We start from the raw sequence: 19,967 nt of genomic DNA, 5'->3' as shown, positions 1-19,967 counted from the left end.
TTCAAATTCCCAACAGGCTCCTATGTCAGCACGTCATGTCACTTCAGTAAGGAAAGCGCCCGTGGAGCAGAGGTCACACGTGAGTAAGGCTCACACCAGCTGCCTTCCTCTCCAGCTCCTGTTCCGGGGCCATGCCCCGTGACATGTGCTGTAGTGCAGCCTGCAGGTGCCTGACAAGTTCTGGGGACCGGTCAGGGAGGGCCTGAGCTCTGGAGAGGATGGGGCCGTGGAACTCTGGAGGGCCCGCAGTGTCCAGCCACTCCCCAGGTCCCAGATTTGGTGTATGCGATACTAGAAGGCCTCTGGGTGACTGCACAGGGGGGCTCCCTGGCTCTGGATCTCCACGTGTGACCCCAAGTGACTCCCCTAAGTCAGCTGTAAAGTGGGCATGATAATCACAGCCTGTCCTACTTCTCAGGCTTGGGGAGAATCAAATGCAACAAAAGGCAGGAAAATACTTTGTGATCTGTCGGCGATGCGTAAACTGTGACGGTCCCTGTAAACGGCTGAGTGCTTGGGGGCCTGATTCCACTCCACTGAAGGGATATCCCTGTCACATGTGCAGGGCACCCTTTTAAGTGGTAACAGGACAGGGGCAGTAGTGACTGGAGTGGAGGGCCAGGAAGCAATGGGGGAAAGAATCCTGTCTGTCACTACAGAGGTGGGGGGATTGAGACCCCAAGGGTGTCATCCTAGGAACTGGACCCTGGGTCCACAACCCTCCAGGTGACGGCTTCCAGGTGGCAGTAAAGGTCAAACGAGGTCTTCCTCAGAGCTAAGAAGCAGGAGAGGTGGACATTGGTCTGCAGGAACAGGGCCCAAAGGTCATGTTCATGAAATAATTTATCAACAAGGGCTCAGAGATACCTATCCTACAGGTGGGTTTGTGCTAGGAGCTGGGGGAGACCTTGCACGGCAGGGAGCCAGACCCAGGCCCTCCCTGCAAGTGGCACCTAGCCTAAGTGAGCAGAACAAGAGCCAGGCAGTAACAACACAGGGCGGGTGCGTCCTGAAGGAGTAGGCCTTACTTAGGCAGAGGTGGGAGAGGCTTCATGATCTGGTGAATTAGAGCAGAGGGCAAGGATGGGGTCAGGGTGGTTCAGGGCAAGTGGGGAGTGGCCACCGGTAACAAGAGCCCGGTTCACGGAGCCCTCCCAGTACCCGAGGCAGCAAACTACAGTTTCCACTGCTGTCGTCTCACTTAGTGCTTACTGTCACTCCTTTTTAATGGTGAGAAAACAGAAGCTCAGAGCAGTTAAAGGACTTAACAGAACTGCTAAGTTGGGTAGCTGAGATGGAGGAGGTAAAGCTGGAGATGTGAGCTGGGAAGATCGAGAGGGGTTCCGTGTGCCTTGTTCGGGAACAGGTGCCTGGCCACTCGGGCAGTGAGAGGCCACTGCGGTTGTCGGAACATGGAGGCACCAAGGGGAAAACTGACAGCTGCTGGGGGACAGATTCCCGGGTGGAGCCTGGAGGCAGGGAGGGCAGTGCTCGGCACTGCGATATGACCGAGGCAGCAGAAGGAAAAAGAGGGGTCCAACATGAGAACCATGTGGGTGATGAGAAGATTTGATTCTTCCTCAATGGAAGAGTCGGGGTGTGTCCCAGGTTTCGGGCTGAGGGGGCTGCCACTTGCCGGGAGAGGGTCAGGGTGGGGGAGAAGGGTGTGGCTGTTTGGGAAGGAAGTCACCACTCATGGCGGCCAGGGTGACACTAACAAGGCAGATAGGTTTTTTTAGTCTAAAACTCAGGTAAGCTGTGTGGTGTTGGAGAGACAGACCTAGGCATGCAGGAGTGGAGAGGCGACCTGAAGCTGCAGGAGCGGGTGAGCTGGCCTAGGGGAAGGCCCTGCCCATGGGGCAAGGGGAGGGTGACAAGGGCTCCCCGGCTGGAGGAAGGAGCAGGGGAAGGTGAGGCCTCCGGGAAGACAGGAGTGAGAGGGAAGCCAGGGAGAGGGGAGGAGCAGCAGCCAGTGGAGTAACGGGCAGGCGCCGACTCACTGGGCAGTGGATGGGTGGCACAGGGCCTGGCATACAGTAAGCACTGCATAAATACTTGATGAACAAGCACGCAAGACAGTGTGCCTTCCCAGAATTGCTGCCACGGGCAGTCAGTGCCATTCTGGGGTGGAGGCCAGGCTTGCAGGGAGGACCATCTGCCTGTTTGGGGAGCCTGCCTGGGCGGACTGTGGGGAAATGCAGAGGAGCCGAACCATGCCGGCCACTGGGCAGCGCTGGGCAGCGGCTGCAAATGCTACCGGACCATTTCCTGCCTTGATTATGGCTGTTTTAATTAACTGCGTTACAGCTGCCTCCATCTTGTTGAGTTTTAATTAAATTAAATGAGCTAACACTTCGTAGGCCGTCTCAGGCGGCCATGGCTAGGGCCTGAATCCTGCCCTGCTGGGCAGCTCATCCCTCCCTCCTCCCCTGGGCACTGCAGGGGTGTCTACCTGATGGGAGGTAGCAGGGAGGGGCTGGAACCCCAGAGAGTGCCAGGGGCACCTCTAAAGCCTGCAGGGCCCTGAAAGGGTTAGAGTCACGTCCTCCTTTGCAGTGTTGACATCACAGCTGACGGGCAGCAGGGGCTCTGGTTGGTGCCGGCCATCTTGCCTGAGCCCACTGGCCTGCAGCTAGCAGGAGTTTCTGGACCAAGGTCTATCGGTCCAGCCCTTGCTGGCGGCAAATGCAGAACGCAGCTAAGCTGATTCTGAGCCTCCTTTCCCGCCTGTGCCGTTCCCACAAAAACTGAATCAATTATCCTGGCGGGAGCCTCAGAGGTGGATCGATCAACGGGGCGACACCTCCTGCCTGGTCATGACGGCATCCTTGCTCCCGGGCCTCCGAGCTGGCTCGACTGAGATATCCAGAGGAGACAGGTGGCCCTGGTGGCCAAGGGATGGCAGCAAGTCCTCCTGGCTCTAAGCTCCTGAGGTCCAGCCTTTTGAAGCCTGATGCATAAAGCATCTTTGGCCTCTTTTCTTGGCCAAAACTGCTGCCTGGAGAAGTAAGGAGAAGCATCACGAAGGCCCCCTCGCAGGCCAGGCTATAGGAAAAATAGAGGACGAACGCCCATAGAGCACCCCTGCAGAGCCCAACGCCATGCTGGGGCACATCACTCATGCTGCAAGGAGCCAGGATGGACCAAAGTCTAGACTCTGATGATCCCAGGAAGGTAAAAGAATCACCGATGACTAGACCTCGCTGTCCAGCTCTTTCCTGGGCCAGGTGGGCCTGTACCAAGATCTGGCCTGCCCAGTGGATGCCCTCTGCATGGCTCCAGAAGGTCGGCCCCAGGCTGAGACCTCCTGTGGCTCCCAGGTATCCAGGCCCAAGAGGGAAGGCTGTGCTTAGTTTCAGCTGGACACCTTTCCTAAAGTCTGTGCGGCCCCTTGTCCCTCACCCTCTGCTCACCTGAACGCAGCTGCTTGATGCGGCCATTGCTCGTGGCAGGGTCCACAGGGAGGAAGTCCTTGAACCAAGAGATCTCTGGATCTGGATTCCCGCCTGCTGCACACAGCATGGTGGCTGTGCGTGCCTTCTCCACCACCTTCAGCTGAGGCCCCATGTCGATGGAAGGGAAGCCAGAGGGCAGCTGTTCCTCTGCAGACAAAGGACAGACATGTGAGTTAGGGCTGGCACTGCCTGCCCTCTAGAACCCTCTGCTGTGGGCAGCTTCTCCTGACTCCCAGGTTGGATGGCACCCTCAAGACCCCTGTCTCCCAATTCCTGACTTTTAAGGGTGGAGCCTGCTCCACGTAAGGACTGGGGAGTCCTGAGTCCCACTACCCAGGCCTGCCCTCTCTGGGGTTCGGGCGGGGGCGGGGAGGGGCTACAGTGGGGCCCGTCCTGCCCTGTCAGGGAGTTTCCAGGTCTGAGAAACAATGCCTCAGAGGGGAGATGTCAGCACTTATCTCTCTGGGCCCCGGGAAAAACAAGGATTGATGCTCTGCTGGCCACAGCAGAAAGTGCTATACAGATGCTGGGCTGCACGTGGCCCACAGCTCGTACGGCAGCACCCAGAGCCACAACTGAGCCCAAAAGCCCCCTGTGCTGTCTAATCCCCATTCCCTCTTCTGCACGTGCAGTGTCCCCTCCACTGTTCACATCTAGCCTCTAGCTCTACAGCATAGCAGAGCCCCACATCACAGCCTGAATTCTGGACCTGACTCTGGGTACCCCCTGCCCTACCAATGACCCCTCACCTCACTCAACCCCTGGTCCTGCCCTGACCCATTCTCTACTGCAGTCGTGACCCTAACCCTCGTCCCTCACTCACTGGGGGCCGTGGTCAGGCCTGGGGACCATGTCAGAGCACGTGGAGGCTAAGGAGATAAAAAAACTCTATGAGGAGTTCACCAAAATTTGATGAAGGCAAAACCCTTCCCTGGCTGCCTTTTCCCATCTTGCCAGGGGTTGGCGACTCACGTAAGAGTCAGTTCCCTGGAAGCAACAGGTATCAGCGCATCCCCACTCCTGCTGCACCTAGGCTTCTGCACACAGCCCCTGAGGGGCTGCGGCACAGGCTCTGGACTAGCACAGGCCACGTGGGGCTTAACCTCCACCACTAACTAGCTCTGTGACCTGGATGCATTACTAATCCTCTCCGTGCCTCCATTTATCTGGAAACAGGGTTCAAGTGCCTACCTTGTAAACCCATCTTGAGGACTACATCTGATGATGTATAAGTGCTGGGCAGTGTCTGACACAGAATCTGCACCAATGAATATTAGCTGACGTTATCATTATAACTAGCAACGGCTAAGCCACCAGGGCAGACAGGTACCAAGGCTAGGGCCTGGGGCTGGTGAGAGGTCCTCCCCACCAGAGTGTGTGTGTGAGAACTGGGCAGAGTCTCTCTGTCGGTGTGGACGCCAGGCACGCCCAATAGAGGACGGGAACACTGTCAGTCTTCCTCTGGGGCAGGGGGCAGGGGCAAGGCTCTGTGGTGGCAGCAACCAGGATATAGCACCGCCTGGACCTTCCTCTCTTGGGCCCAGCACAAGATGGATGTGTTGGGACACTTGCTGAGGTCAGGCTCCTGTGCCAGGAAAAAGGCACATGGCATTCTCAGAAGCGATTCTAGAAAGTAAAGGCTTGAAAGGCTGGTTCTCCCTCTAGACTCTCAGGGAACCAGGGGGACTGACTGGGGAGGCAGGCAGGAGAGGAAGCTGGAGGAGCCCCAGTAGGCAGGGGCAAAACATCCCTCTATCTGCTGCTAGATCCCAGGAGGAGCTCTGCTAAGGTTCCAGCATCCCAAATGCCCTCTGGGGCATCCCAAAGGGACTGTGGCCCCCTCAGGAGAGGGGGGGTCTCAGGCTAGGGAGCAGTAGGATTCCCAGCACGGCCTTGCCTTCTCAGCCTCTCCCAGTAGCTGGCAGGATGCTTACTTCCCCATCTGCAGCCCTATAAATTCCAGATGTGAACCCAGCATCTCCTTGGCTGTAAATATGATCCCACTGTGTCCTGACTTTCAGCTCTGATTTTTAAAAGGAAAATGTTAAACAGTGGCAGGAAAAAGGAAAGTGGCAAGAAGACACGACTTGGGAAATACCAAGCAGGAAGCAGCCTCCTTTGGGTCTGCTGTCACTTGCTTTCACAGAAAGGCCCAGGCAGAGGCCCAGCCTGAGGGGCCCGCCCCCTACACCCTCCTTGCCCTTCCCAGCAGCTGGGGGACACTCAGGAGAGTGAGAGCCACCCTAGCCCACCAGGGTGCCAGTCCTGAATCCTACCCTGCTCAGTTCCTCTGAGCAGCCTGCCAGAGTTCGGGTCCAGGAGTCGGCTGGTCCCCATCTCCACCAGCAAGGTAGATCAAGGGAGAAGGGAAGAAGCGCAAACACCTGCAGCCCCGTGTCCCGGAATCTACTCTGAATTCCTAACACGGGGAAGGTCTTGGGGATTTACGCCAAATTAAGGACAATTAATTTTCCTCCCTCAATTATCGCGCCCTCAGTGGCTCCGTCCTTGGCTCAGATCATGCCTCAGGCACTGCCGCCAGAGCCTAAAACCGGCATGTGTGAAGAGCTGTCCATAAAACAGCGGGACCCAAAAGCCAGTCCCTTGTGCCAACTAGGCTTCTAGGCAGAACTGGGAAGGCTGCAGTTCTGCACCTCCAGCGGGGGAAGCGTGTCTCACAGGAGGACTCCAGCCCCTCGAGAGTGACCGCGCTGCTGTCTCTTCCTTCTACGCTCCCCAGGAGGCCTCCGGCACATTCAAATGTAGCCAAGGTCAGCAGCTGTTTACTGATGCCTGTCGTGTGTCTGGCCAAGCTGGGCACTAGGCACGCTGGTGTAAACTGACCCATCCACTGGTCCGGCACATTTATTCCCTGCACACCCCCAGTACCCACAGGGATCAGGTCCACCATAGCCCGAAGCACTGAGGCTAAGGACCAGGGTGAGTCTTTCAGTCAGACTTCACACGATCACTCCAAACCCATCAGCAATCAGGAAAACTGAGGCTCGGATATGAGAAGTAGAAAGTTACAGTTATGGAGCATTTATTATGTTCCACGCACTGAGTTAAAATGCTTTAAAAAAATGAGTTAATCTTTGCCAAAACCCTATGTGGTAGATGAGTGAACGGGGGGGGGGGGGGGGGGGGGGGGCCTTAGACACCCGCCCAAGGTCACACCACTAAATCTGAGGTAGGGCCGGACGACCCCCGGGGGTGGGACCCCGCCCAGGCAGGGCTGGGTCCTGGGCTCTCGGGAGGGGCGGCCCGGGGAGCAGCGCCACCATCCTGCCACATACCACGCCCTCCGACGGCTTCAGGGCTCCGCGCTCCACAGAAGCCCGCTGCACACAAGCTGCACGCACCCACACCCCGATGTGTGGTCATCGAGTCTCCTCAAAATCTGTCCCCCCCGGCTGCGGGTGGAGGGAAGGGCTCCTCCCCCTCCAGGCCACCCGGTAACCATGGCAACGCGAGAGGCGGGCTCGCGAAGGAAGGCTGCGCGTGCCCGCGTCCCAGCGGGCGCGCAACCGTGATTGGTCCAGGCAGCTGCCGCCCCTCCGGCCCTCGTCTGGGTGGAGCGGGCGTGCCCCTCCCGGGACCCTGTTCCTCCACTCCAACTCCCCACCTCTCTGCTCCCCCACCTCCCCCTTAGGCTTCCTTCCCGCTCAACCGCCCAACCGCTCAACCGCTCAACCGCGTAACTGGGGTTCCCTACACCTGCCTCACAGGCTCAGCCAGGCATTTGCAGTGTCTGTGCCTCTAGGGCGGAGGCCCTTCTATTCTCTGAAAAGGGGGTCCTTGGGAGAGAAAGAGAAGTCCATGGGGCCTTTAAGGGGCTTCAGAGGTACCAGGGAGCCTAAGTCTCTACAGCTGTCTGTGGATTTCACCTGCACGCACAGGTAGGGTGCGCACACATTCCCAGGGCTCTCCCGCCAGGACCACTGTCTGCGTACTTGGGGTGGGTGTGCAGGAGTACATTAACGGCTCCTGCACCAAACTGCACTGGTCTTTAGATACTGCAACGGGAGGTCTAAACTCCTTCCCTGCTGTCCCCACTGGCCAGAGGAAGATGACAGGGTGTGTGTGGTGGGGGGAAGGGGGTGGAGGGAGACTAAGGCTCAGAGAGGGGTAGACACTTGGCCGAAACCCCACAGCAATGGTGGAGCTGCTTCAAATCCATGACTCACCTGCTATCTTGGTGGCTTCCTGGAGGAGGAGTCAGTCACAAGAGTACTAAACCCTTGAGCATGGGAGACAGGAAGAGATTTCTGGGGGGAGGGAGGGACTGCCCAAATAAAGGCTAGGGGGAGGGTGGGGGGCCAGTAGGAAGGTGAGGCTGGTTGGAGCTAAGGCAAATGTTGGGGTCCTGACAGATGAGGCCACAGTAGGGGTGGACAGGGGATGGGCTTAGGCTGGCTGCGATGGTTGGGGGAGGGAGGCTGCAGAGGCCCCTACAAAGCACACACAGGTTTCTTTGTCCAGCTCAGCCTGGATGCCTCAGGCTGAGTCTGGGCCAGAGGGAGGGGGCTGCACCAGGGAAGCTGACAGATGGAGACGCCTTGCAGGGTCCTGGGGCGGGCAGCACCGTCTGTCAGCACGACCTTCTCACCCGTGTTTACCCAGCTTCATGGCGTCTCCGTGCACACGCAGGCACACATCGGCACACACGTACACAGGCTCCCTGGGGTGGCACCATCTGCAAGCCTGACCTCCTCCTCTGTGCATGAGTGTTGGGCCTGGCCTCACCCTGTCTCTGAACACAGACACCTAGAAACATGCACAGCCCGGGACCCACAGAGATATACATGGCGAAAGAGACAGGTGCAAAAATAGAAACCTCCACACGCGTATGGAGGGGCACCTGCAGTGACAAGCACCTGTGGAAACAAGACTCATGCAAGCAGATCCAGAGGCAGTGCACACAGGCACTCCACACACATGTGGAAACATGCAGTCAGAGATACACGTATGCTGAGGCATGTGTACCCAGAGACACGGGAAATGCAGAGACATGTAGAGAAACACGAAGGAACGTCATGAGTAGCAGGGCAGCTGGTTCCCCCAACCCCGGTGCACTCTAAGGAAACCAAGGCCACCTTAAGCCTTGTCCCTGAGGCATCTCCATCCTTTGCAGGGTTGGGGCCAAGACACCACCTATCAATTCAGATGCCTTCCCCAGACCTACAGTCTCCCCGTCTCCCAGCTTCCAAGCAGTAAGCGGGGGCCTAGGGAGCCTTGGGCCCATCTTCCTTCACAGCTTTCAGTCTCCATTTTCAGCTTTTTCTAAGAGAAAACTCCCACCTCTTGCAGCACTCGGATTTCATCAAACTTGGCATCTTAAAAGCCTGTTTTGTTTTTGAATCTGAGCTGTTTGGGGCCTGTCAGCAGCGAGAGCCCAAGAGTGGTAGTGAGAGCGGAGAGCAGCCGTGGCCTCCCCCTCCTCCAGGGCTTCCCTGGCACCTCACACCACCCTACTCAACCTGGTTGGTGAGGCCTCAGGGCCACACACACTCAAGTGAATCCTGGGGCTGTCCCTGAGCACACACCTCAGCAGCACTCTGGCTTCCCGGGCCCTGGCCCAGGCTGGACTCGGCTCCTGGGGTTCCCCCACCTTGACCCTACTCCAGGAAGATTCTTTTCATCCATTTACCCCGCTAGGTTCAGACCACAGACAGCCTCCCACTTACTCCTCAGACCCCCGCCCCCCCCCCCAACTGCTTCTGGCCAGCTCACCAAGGTCAACCATGACTCCAGGAGACTAAATTCAAAGGGCACTTCTCAGTGTTCATCTCGCCTGACCTCTCGACAGCACCCCGCCCCACTGACCACTCACTCCTCCTTCACATGCCTGTCTTCTCTCCATCCCTGCAGCCTCACTCCAGGTCTCTCTCCTACCTCTCAAGCCCCTTCTCACCAGATTCCCAGGGACCACCCCGCCACGTGCTGCCCCCCAACATGAAGCATTAGCCAGCTGGGGCTCCATCCGGGTCCTCTTCCTCCCTCTTGGCTCTGGCTCCCTGAGATTTGCCATTTCTCAGCCTTCAAAACTCCATTTCCAGAGGTCCCTTGAAGTGCTGGCGAATCTGCACAGGCCTCCTGGATTCTTCCGCCTGGATGCCTACACACGCCTGATACAACAGATTTCTAACTAGACTCGTTGACTTGCCCTTTCAGACCTGGTCCTGAATCGTAGAAAATATTACCACCATCTACCTGGGCCCAGAGCCATAACCCACAGTCTTCCACCTCCCCAGTTCCATAGTAGCCAGGCAGGTCACCACTCTTTCTCCACTGCTTGTAGCCCATTCTCCCTTCCTCCCCTTCCTGCTGCCTGGGTTTAGGCCATTACTGCCTGTAAGGCTGCCCCAATCTCTCGCTGGTCTCCTTTCACCCTGCTCTGCACCCCCAGGGACCTTTCTGAAGCATACATTTGGTCATGTCATTCCTCTGATTAAAATCCTCTCTCCCCAGGCAACCAGAGGGAGGCACCTTACTAAGGATGGAGACTGCACACATGGGGGCATTTAAAACCTCCAACTAGGCTAGCTATTCCCAGAGCTGCTGGGCTCCACTCTGTGGTCATGAGTCTGTGGGAGAGGGGAGCCAGCAAGGAAGCCAAACACATAGTAGGGCCTTGTAAGTACCTCTGAGTGCAGGAGTGCGGGGGGGGGGGGGGGCAGGCTGGGCGCAGGGGAGGTGCCTACTGCCTGTCTAACAGAAGAGGCAAGTGTACTGCCTATACCACAGGAGGACCACTCAGAAGGGAGTCCACTTGGGCCCTTGGAGAAGGATCAAAACCAAAGAAGATGGGGGATTCTAGGTACCAAGAAACCCAGAGCCTGACCTTAGGCCCTCCTGGCAGTGCCCACCTACCTAACACCTCTCCCAACCCCATGCCTAGGGCCCAGAACTTTCCAGGAAATGGCTGCAGAGCCTCATGTCTCCGGGGTCCCAAATGCTACAGTGATCACGATGGGGGATGGGAGGTGTGTGGAAGCATAGGTCAGAGAGACCACAGTCACTGGACCAGAAAAGCATGTAGGTCATGCATTGGCTGTGAGGGGAGGGGCAGGAGCTGGCCTGGGTTCTAGGGCTTCTGTGGCTGCCAATTAGGGCGGTGACAGGCCCAGCTTCTGCAAACAGCCTGTTACCCAGACACCTATGTAGGCAACAGGGAGAGGGCACAGCCTGCCACTTGGGAAGTCATCCTCTGCCTGTGGTAGCTCTTTATCCCAACGACCCCAACCCCAAAGCCAGGCCTGGGCCAGGGGCAGGGAGGAGGGTGGGGCAGGGAGTGCTGACTCCCTGGGAAAACACCCACCCGTCCTGAAAGCAAGCTCCCTTCAGGGTCTGCTCTGGGTCCGGCACAGCCCAGGATCTCAGGACAGGGTCATATGTTGCTCATCAGCCCTCTTGTCCCTGAGGCTGTTTCCAAAAGGACTGAGTATGGGGGTGAACAGTGAGGGGGGGCGGTCTCAAGAGGTCCTTCATCACCCCACAGGTCCCAAAGCCAGCCAGGGTCAGAGCCACTGCAGAACCTGGGGGTCCAGGCCCAGCAGCGACTGACCCCCTAACACAGTCACTGTCCCACTTGCCTAACGGCATCCCCTGAGCCTATCACAAAGTAGGCAAGACCAGACACACTCCATGTGTGGCACCCGTGGGTGGTATGGTTCTGGTCAGTCGACTGGGTGAAAAAAGGTGAAAGGCAGCCTGGCCTTGGTAAGAAGAGGGGAGGAAGAAGTGGGGTCCCAAGGTCTGGGCAGGATCTCTATCTGGTGCACCCTCCCTCCTGGCCTGGCTGCACAGGAAGTGCTGAGGAGCTACTGTACTCGAGAACAGGTCAGCCTGACCACTCGGTCCCGTGTTCATCCCTGTCCAGCCGTCCTGCCTGCCAGCAGCTCTGAGCAGGGAACCCGTGGGTCCGAGAGACGATGAGCCCAGATGCAGCCTCTCTGACCATCCCCCCAGTGTCAGACCGACCCCCACACATTCAGCTCAAGATGCTTGTTGCCCACCACACCCCACACACACACTAATGCGTGCACACACACACAGACACTGCATGGTGTGGAGTGTATACCACCTACTGTATACACACCCCCTACAGTGCTCATGGGCACACAGGCACGCACACAGGCACACACAGTCCGCTGCGCACCCCGTGCTGTACATGTAGCACGTAAGGCACACACCCGCTGCATTAACACCATGCCACGCACCTCACACAATGCCTTACCCAGACACACGGGGCACCCACAGCACACGCAGGGTGCCTGTCATCTGCTGCATCCATGATCACAAGACAAACGCTGCCACCTGCACTCTGAGCCGGGCTCCTCCGGGACAGAGTCAGAAACAGCCCATTCCTGCTCTTGGGCTCACCCGCCCCCCCCCCCAAGTCCTCCACCTCTCCCCCCGCCCCTTCCATGGCCCTCCAGAACCTACCCAAGTCACCAGGGCCCTGCCCACATCTCTGCTGTCTGGCCTCCTCCGGGGCTTTCCTGACCACTGTCCTGCCTGGCTTGGAACCCACTGGCTCAGCTGAATCGTAACCTCCAGAATGAGCTCTAAGACCCTCACTCCCCCCACCTCCTGGAGGGAAAGGCCAAGAAGCAAAGCCTGCCTCCCCTCCCCCTCCCTCCAGAGGGAAAATGTCAGATTCTCTGTCTCAGTGGCGGCAGCGGGCGGGTTGGAGGGGGAGTGATTCAGCCGCTGCCTCAAGAGTGCGGAGTGAGAAGAGCTTTTCCTGCCATTACCGGGCGAGGGAGAGGCTGGCGCGCTAATGGCTTCAATTACCACTCAGACAGGAACACTGGGCGGCAGGGCCCTGTGCTCGTCACAGCCTGGACAGGCTCACCCCCAGTCAGCTTGTGCTGGGCACCCCTACCCCGTCCACAGCCATGGGTGTGGGGGGAGGGCAGGCAGCCGGCTGCACACCACAGGGCAGCTGGGGCACATTGGGCCACACCTGGTCACACGGGGAGTGGCAGTCCTGTCGGGGAGCTGGGTGCAAAGGCCGGGACCAGGGAGAGGCTCAGGGAGCCTTAGGCAGTGTGGGGTGTTTCCCGAGCCACGTATGGGGGAGGCTGGGCCTGTTGCGGAACAACACAGGACAGGGGGGAACAGGACCAGACTCGCAGGCCTGGGCTCCCTTTTGGGGGTACACCAATTCCTCCCCTGAGCCAGGTCGCCGCAGGCGGCCCTCAGCCACTCCTCTGAAAAGCCCAATGCGCAGTAAGCATGACCGTGTACTGGTGCTTTTGGCCTACATGCAGTGTGTGACACCGGAAGAGGACTCCACTCTTATTCCTGTCCCCCAAACCAGCTTCATCCTCACCCCAGGCTTCTTGAGAACCTGTGGTGGCCTCCCGGATCGGATCGGCCCTGGCTCTCCTCCCAGTCACGGTATCCTTTCTCCCTGCTCCCTCCACACCCCCCAACTTTCCAGGCCTGCACAGGAGGGCAGGGAGGGATGGGATGGTCGCTGTCTGGGCTGCTTCCTCCTGGCCCCACCTCCTGGCCCCTTTGAGGCCTCCTACTCCACTCCTTTCTGCCAAGCCAGGAGCCTGGTCAAGGTTACACAGACCAACACGGTAAGTCAGCATTTCATCTTCCTGGATGGGTGTTTCAGGAGGAGGAGGGGCTCAGAGCTCCGCCCTCACGGGGGACAGGAGCACAAGCAGGGCAGGGACCTGCCCCACACTCACCACGGACCTCCTCCCACAGCCCAGAAACACAAACAAACCCCAGACCCCTGCTAGAGAAACCTTCATTCAAGAATGCCCCTCAGGACGGAGGGGGTCCCTCCAAGTCTGAATCCCCTCACTTTCCGAGCCTGAAAGACCAGCTGTATCCTCCCCAATCCTTTAAAAAACAAAGCTGTCCAGGGCAGTGGTGGGGTTAGGAGAGTGCCCACAAAGGAACAGGGGCATAGGCAGGGGCCGGGGCGGCGGGGGGGGGGGGGGGGGGGGCGCGGGGAGTAGAGAGGGGTGGATTTCTCTTTCAACACTAACCCAGAGGTCCTCTTTCTTCAACATGACAGTCTCAGAAGATGCCCTCTTGGGCAGGAGCCACAGTTCTGGCCCTTCAGCCAGATGCCTGGATGCCAGGGTAGGACAGAAGGCTCCCCGCTGGGGCAGATGCCAACAGGAGGGAAGGCAAGGCTGAACTACTTGTCCCCTGGTTAGAGGACAGAAACTGAGCTCAGAGCACTTGGCAACTAGTGGTCCTGGCCCAACGCCTGTCCTCTGGGGCCCTGCTCCACAGGGGAGTCCCCGCCATGGGAATGGACCATGGGGCCGCATCACCTGGATGATGCCATGGGAGCCAGGTACCGCCAGGATGTACAACTTCCAGCACAATAGCAGCTACCGTTCGCTGGATCCTGCAAGGTACTTTACATCATATTCAATCCTCCAAATCAGCTTGGGCAGTAGGTATTACATCCCCATTTACAGGTGGAGCAGATGAGGCTCAGAGGCATAGTTACCAGTCAAGGTCACAAGGTAAGAGAGGAAGTGGTCTGGAGCCCCTGCTCTTAACCACTGTCTTCCACTGCCCCTCTAAACTGGAGTTCCCCCCATCCCTCACCGCCCACAGGAGACACACAGGCACAAGGAAGTTACTGAATGGATGCATGCAAACACATAAAGCCATAGCGTAAAAATGGCCAATGTGAAAAGATGTTCAACTGCTCTTGTAATCAAAGAAATGCAAATTAAATTGAGATGCCATTTTTTGCCTATTAACTTGGCAAAGACTTTTTTTTAATGATAATTCCCACTGCTGGTGAGGATATGCAGAAAAGAGGCCCTCTTATGCCCTGCTTGGTGGGAGTGTAAACTGACACAATCTTCTGGAAATACTGAAAGGCTTAAAAATTCATGTGTCCTTTGATCCAGCAATTCCACTTCCATGAATCTAGAATAAGGAAATAATCAGGAAGGTGAACACATCTGATCTGCAAGAAAGTGTATAGCGCTTTATAAAAGCAAAAAAAAAAAAAAGGGGGGGGGAACAATGTATGTGTCCAACAATAAAGGAATGGCCAAATAAACTAAGGTACTTCATGTGATACCTACAGCCATTAAAAATAATGATACGGAATATTTAATGGTGAGGAAGATGTTCATGATGGGTTACGTTAAAAAGTGGTCTACAAATGAGGGGCACCTGGCTGGCTCAGTCAGTGGAGCACATCACTCTTGATCTCGGGATTGTGAGTTGGAGCCCCACGTTGGGTGCAGAGATTACTTAAAATCTTGGAGGGGCACCTGGATGGCTCAATCAGTTAAGCGTTGGACTTCGGCTCAGGTCATGATCTCACCGTTCATGGGTTCAAGCCCTGTGTCAGGTTCTTTGCTGTCAGTGCAGAGCCCACTTCAGATCCTGTCTCACTGTCTGCCCCTCCCCAACTTGCGCGTGCGCGCGCGCGCTCTCTCTCTCTCAGAAATTTATTTTATTAAAAAAATTTTTTTTAATGTTTATCTATTTTTTGAGAGAGACAGAGACAGAACACGAGTGGGTTAGGGGCAGAGAGAGAGGGAGACACAGAATCCGAAGCAGGCTCCAGGCTCCGAGCTGTCAGCACAGAGCCCGACATGGGGCTCGAACTCACGAGCTGTGAGATCCCGACCTGAGCTGAAGTTGGGCACTCAACCGACTGAGACACCCAGGCACCCCTCAGAAATTTTTTTTTAAATAAAATCTTGGGGGAAAAAAAAGCAGTCCACAAATCATTGGGCAGGGCACGATCCCACTTTTCTTATACAATTGACCCTCCCACGATACGGTTTGAACTGCACAGGTGCACTTATATGTGGACTTTTTTCAATATGGTACAGGACTATATTTAAATGTATTTTCTCTCATTTTCTTTTAAGTTTATTTTTTTAGTAATCACTACACCCCATGTTGGGCTTAAACTCACAACCCTGAGGTCAAGAGTTGCATGCTCTACTGACTGAACCAGCCAGGCACCCCTCTCTCATTTTTCTTTTTTTATTTAAAAAAATTTTTTAAGTTTATTTATTTTGAGAAAGACAGAGACAGTGTGAGTGGGGGAGAGGGAGAGAGAGAGAGGGAGACAGAATCCCAAGAAGGCTCTGCACTGCCAGCGCAGAGCCCAATGCAGGGCTCGATCCCACAAACCATGGGATCATGACCTGAGCCACGCCGAAACCAAGAGTCAGATGCTTAACCCACTGAGCCACCCAGGAGCTGCTCTCATGATTTTCTTAATGAGATTTTCTTTTCTCCATCTTGTTTTATCCTAGAATACAGTATACAGTACGTATATAAGATGTGTTAATTGACTTTTATGTTATTGGCAAGGCTTCCAGTAGACCATAGACTATTAGTAGCTAAGTTTTGGAAACGTCAAAAGCAATATGCAGATTTTCAACTGCTTGGCAGTGGTGGGGAGGGTTGGCAAACTAACCCCTGCACTATTCAAGGGTCAACTGTATATATAATGCCTGCACAGAAAATGGGCAAGGAAAAAAACCAAATGTTACTGGAAGAGGCAAAATAACATCTGATTTTTACTTTTTCCTACGTGCTATTTCATATTTATCAAATTTTCAACAGCCAACAGGTATTGTTACTGCAATTTTTTTTCAAAAAAGGCAACAATCAAGGCTCTATTTTGAAAATACACACAGACATATTCAGACTGATGAATCCATTGTGGCTGGGGACTGATCATGTCACTCCCTAGCTCGTGGCTTCTTACATCCCTAGGAAAGTGTTCAATTCTTAGCCTGGGCCTGTGTGATCTGCCCTCTAACCTCCCCAGGTCCATGCTGAATGGTTTCTCCCCCGGCTTCTCTCTGTGCCCTCGAGCTCCACCCATCCCCCAGACCAAACTGAACTACTCAGAGTTCCATGAAAATTCCCTTCTCTCCTCCCTCTGGGCCTTGGTATATGCAGATGCTGTTATTTCTGCCTAGCCCCCTACCCCAGCTCCTACTTATCCTTAGGACTCAGCTTAGATAACAGCTCCCCCTCCTCTGTGCTCTCCTACCCCCCTGGCTGCCCCCAAGGGACTTACTGGAAACTATATCAAGGGCAGGGCCCCGGTCAGATGCCCCCTGGATTTTACAGCAGCATTAGGGAGTATTTGTGAATGAATGCAGCAACCATCAGGTGAGAAGACACTAAAATCCACCCACAGAGTCCTAGCCTCCAGCCTAGGGCCCTGGTTCATAAGGGAACACACCTCTCTGAAGCCCACTGCCCCACAGGACAATCAGATCCACCGCTACAAGCCAAGTAACCCAAATGATACATAATTGCAGCCCCACACTTCAAATCAGACCTCAGACCCAAACCCTACCAGAGCAATGCCATGGCTCAACAGGATATAAAGACACAGCTGGCCTCGGCGCAAGCCAAACAATCCAGGCCAGATCCAATGACCATCCCTGTCCACTTCTGACCTTTGCTGATGCCAAGATGGCCAGTTTTCCTTTCTGCCAAACACACACCCGCCCATGGCAGGGACGGGGCTGGCTGACTGGCTCTTCCCACACGTCATTCTACCCACCCACCATGCCACGTTCCTCTCCAGCACGTACCTTCGAGCACTGAGAGCTTGGCACTAGTGTTGATCTCTCCCAGACTGTTGGTGGCCGTGCACTCGTAGATGGCTTCATCTCGTTGCGCCCGCAATGGCTGGATCCGCAGCACGGACCCTGCCCCATCATCAAACTCAATCACCTGCCAGAGGACAGACACAGGGTCACAGTCTGCTCAGGATCAGACATCCTCCCACCTCCAAAAGGCCCCTGAGGAGGAAGACCAAGGAGAGGGGATGTAGGACCAGACCCCAGAATAGGATAGGCAGACCCTGAACTCTGCCAGCCCCTTCCTACCCAAGGTCTTACCTCAAAGCGCTGGGAGCTGACTTTCTTCCCCTTCTTCATCCATGTGATGCGTGGCTTGGGCTCCCCTGTGGCTTGGCACACAAAGGAAGCCACTCCTCCCGACAGCCCAGTCTGGTCCTCAGGGACTTTAATGAAGACAGGTTTGCCTGGAGAGATGGAGACACCAAGTCACCATAACACAGTCACCACCGACATCACCAACACTCCGCAGGTGGCAGACATGGGGGGGGGTTGTGTGTGTGTGTAGCAAAATCTATAAGGAAAATATGAATAGTGACACCTAACCCTTACACAGTGCTTACTATGTGCCAGGCACTACTCAAAAGAACTGCAGTATATGAGGTGGGTGCTATAATCACATCTGCTTATAGAGAAGAAAATCAAGGCACAGAGAGGTTAAGGGATTTGTCTAACATGACACAGCTGGTTAGTGGCAGAGCTGAGATTTGAACCCAAGAGTCCTGTGTCTGGAGTCCATGCTTTAACCACTATACTACTCTCTGTCTCCCATCCCCCATAAGTTCCAAGCAAGAGGACAAAGGCATGCTGAGTGCTGCCTGGAAGAGCCCCAGCACCTCTCAGACTGGTCCCTCCCACACTGCTCTCCATCTGGGGGATGGTACCTCCATCTACCCCAAGGCTCAAGCCAGAAACCGTGATTCCTCCTCTCTCAGCCCCCACATACCAGCAGTCCTGAAAGGCCTAGACATTCCACCTCTTTAAGTGTCTCTGGACGTCTTCCCAGGTGAATGCTTTCCTGTAAATCTGCCCCGCCCCCACCCCCACTGACTTGGCTATTGCCTTCTGATAGCCTGTACATCTCCCCGGCGTGTCCACTGGGAGGTGGGGGAGGGGAAGGAAGAAGGGGGCTCAGACACTGTACTGTCATGCCCATGTCACCTTGGTACACACACCAGGGCTGACCTGGAGCACCTGTCCCTATGAATCCCACCCCCTGGCGGGGGGTCACAAGACCAGAGAAACCTGCTTTTCATTAAGATGTAGCAACGCCTCGTTAATCCTGACAGAGGATCCATTTCCTATTAATCAGGCCAATGAACAGCTCCAGAAAGGCTAATACCGTGAGAAATGACCTTTCAGACCACCTGCTCAGTACCAATGAGCCCAGGCCTGACCTGATCTCTGGCACAGAAACACGTGTGTGCAGTGATGACCATCCATCGCTAAGCACCCACTCCGCACCAGGTACTTTATCTCATTTAGTCCTTCCTCGTTGTTATCCCCAGTTTACAGGCCCAGAAAGGTGAAGTCACTTGTCCAAGGTCACACAGGCAACGAGTGGCATTTCCGAGGCTTGAATTCAAGCCTGTCTGACTCCCAAACACCTGGTACAGAATAGTGGCGCTTTATGAAGACCAGGGTCAGTGGTGTGCTGGGGGAAGCCGGACCAAAGAAGGTGGAGGGGTGAGCGGGGATGGTGAGAAAGTGGAGAGAAGAGTGCAGTGACCATTTAAAGGAGACTGGTTGTGATGAGAAGCCACAGAAAGGATGGCACCTACAGGGGGTAAGGGGTCCAGGGAGGCTTACATCTTGGTTTCTTTTTTGATTTCCTAAGACGTGAAAGACAATGTTTAAATGCTGCTGGGAAGGAGGAAGCAGACAGGGAGAGCGTGCCGACCCAGGATCCAGTGGACAGCGATGGGTGCAGTCCCGCAGGAGGGGAGGGTCCGGGGACCAGCGGGGTCAGCAGTTACAGTGTAAGAGGGCTTAGCCTTGCAGTGAGCAGGAAGGGAACCACTTTATCCAGCACCCAGGGGCCCGGCAACCTCTGCAAGTTTTATGTAATTTTTACGCAAGTCACTCATCATCTCTGAGCCTCTGTTTTCTCATCTGCAAAATGGTGCCAGGGCCCACGGGTCTGTGTGGACAGAATGTGATGAGGGCTGTCGAGGGCGTGCACAGGCATGACGGTTGGTGGGTCCTGTGTGGGAGGCAGCTGCTGCTCTCACTTGAAGTCTTAAAACAATGATGTGGGGGCACCTGTGTGGTTCAGCCAGTCAGGCATCTGACTCTTGGTTTTGGCTCAGGTCATGATCTCACAGGTTCGTGACTCGAGCCTCATGTTGAGCTCTACGCTCAGCGCAGCACTTGCTTGGGACTCTCTCCCTCTCTCTCTGCCCCTCCCCTGCTTGCTCGTGCACGCGCTCTCTCTCTCTCTCTTAAAAATAAATACTTCATAAAGAAAACAAAACAAAATGACGTGGGTAGTAGTATCATTTTAAGAGATGAGGAAATGGAGGCTCGGAAGGTTAAGTAACAAGTCACACAGTGATGGGGGGGTGGAGCTAGGGTTTGATTGGTGTTTCCAATCCTAAGCTCTTCCTGCAGCACTGAAGGCTCCCTGGAGGAGGGAAATTCAGGCCTCCCCACCTGACTGCTTGCGGAGTACTTAGAGGGGGTGAGAGCAGCTGGGCCCGAAGAGCCAGGGGCAGCCTTGGTGGGGAAACACATACCCTCGGTGAGGGTCAGAGTGGCATGGGAATAACGTAGAGGGCCTAGAAGCTACAATTTGCTCCCCATTTCCTCCGACTGCGCCCTGAAAGAGGCTCCAGACTCTCCCAGTCTGCCGCTGTCCTCAGAACATGTCCCTGTTTGCCGGTCC

At 55.7% G+C, this 19,967-nt stretch overlaps 1 protein-coding gene and 1 long non-coding RNA gene across 16 annotated transcripts in view; one reads left to right on the top strand and one right to left on the bottom strand.

Annotated features, from left to right (window-relative positions):
• The window catches only part of PTPRF (protein tyrosine phosphatase receptor type F), an 88,390-nt gene that overhangs the window by 46,980 nt on the left and 21,443 nt on the right, over nt 1–19,967 (bottom strand). For 14 of the 15 annotated variants that reach the window (XM_086716713.1, XM_086716712.1, XM_086716716.1 and 11 more), the window contains 3 exons: nt 17,345–17,490; nt 17,036–17,177; nt 3,414–3,602 (listed from right to left, as the gene is read on the bottom strand). In XM_086716713.1, coding sequence (XP_086572839.1) covers nt 3,414–3,602; nt 17,036–17,177; nt 17,345–17,490 — 477 coding nt within the window. Of the gene's footprint in view, nt 1–3,413; nt 3,603–6,751; nt 6,843–17,035; nt 17,178–17,344; nt 17,491–19,967 lie in introns of those variants that run through there. The other variant, XM_086716720.1, reaches the window with a different exon arrangement.
• Nucleotides 13,465–19,611, top strand: LOC147577969 (uncharacterized). Its single transcript, XR_015254652.1, has 4 exons — nt 13,465–13,849; nt 17,866–18,089; nt 18,396–18,550; nt 18,921–19,611. It is a non-coding gene; the product is annotated as an uncharacterized LOC147577969 (long non-coding RNA).

Source organism: Puma concolor, chromosome C1 (assembly GCF_028749965.1).
Source record: "Puma concolor isolate L17-30 chromosome C1, mPumCon1.1.hap2, whole genome shotgun sequence".
Lineage (NCBI taxonomy): Eukaryota > Metazoa > Chordata > Mammalia > Carnivora > Felidae > Puma > Puma concolor.
This window is presented reverse-complemented; position numbering and strand designations above follow the sequence as displayed.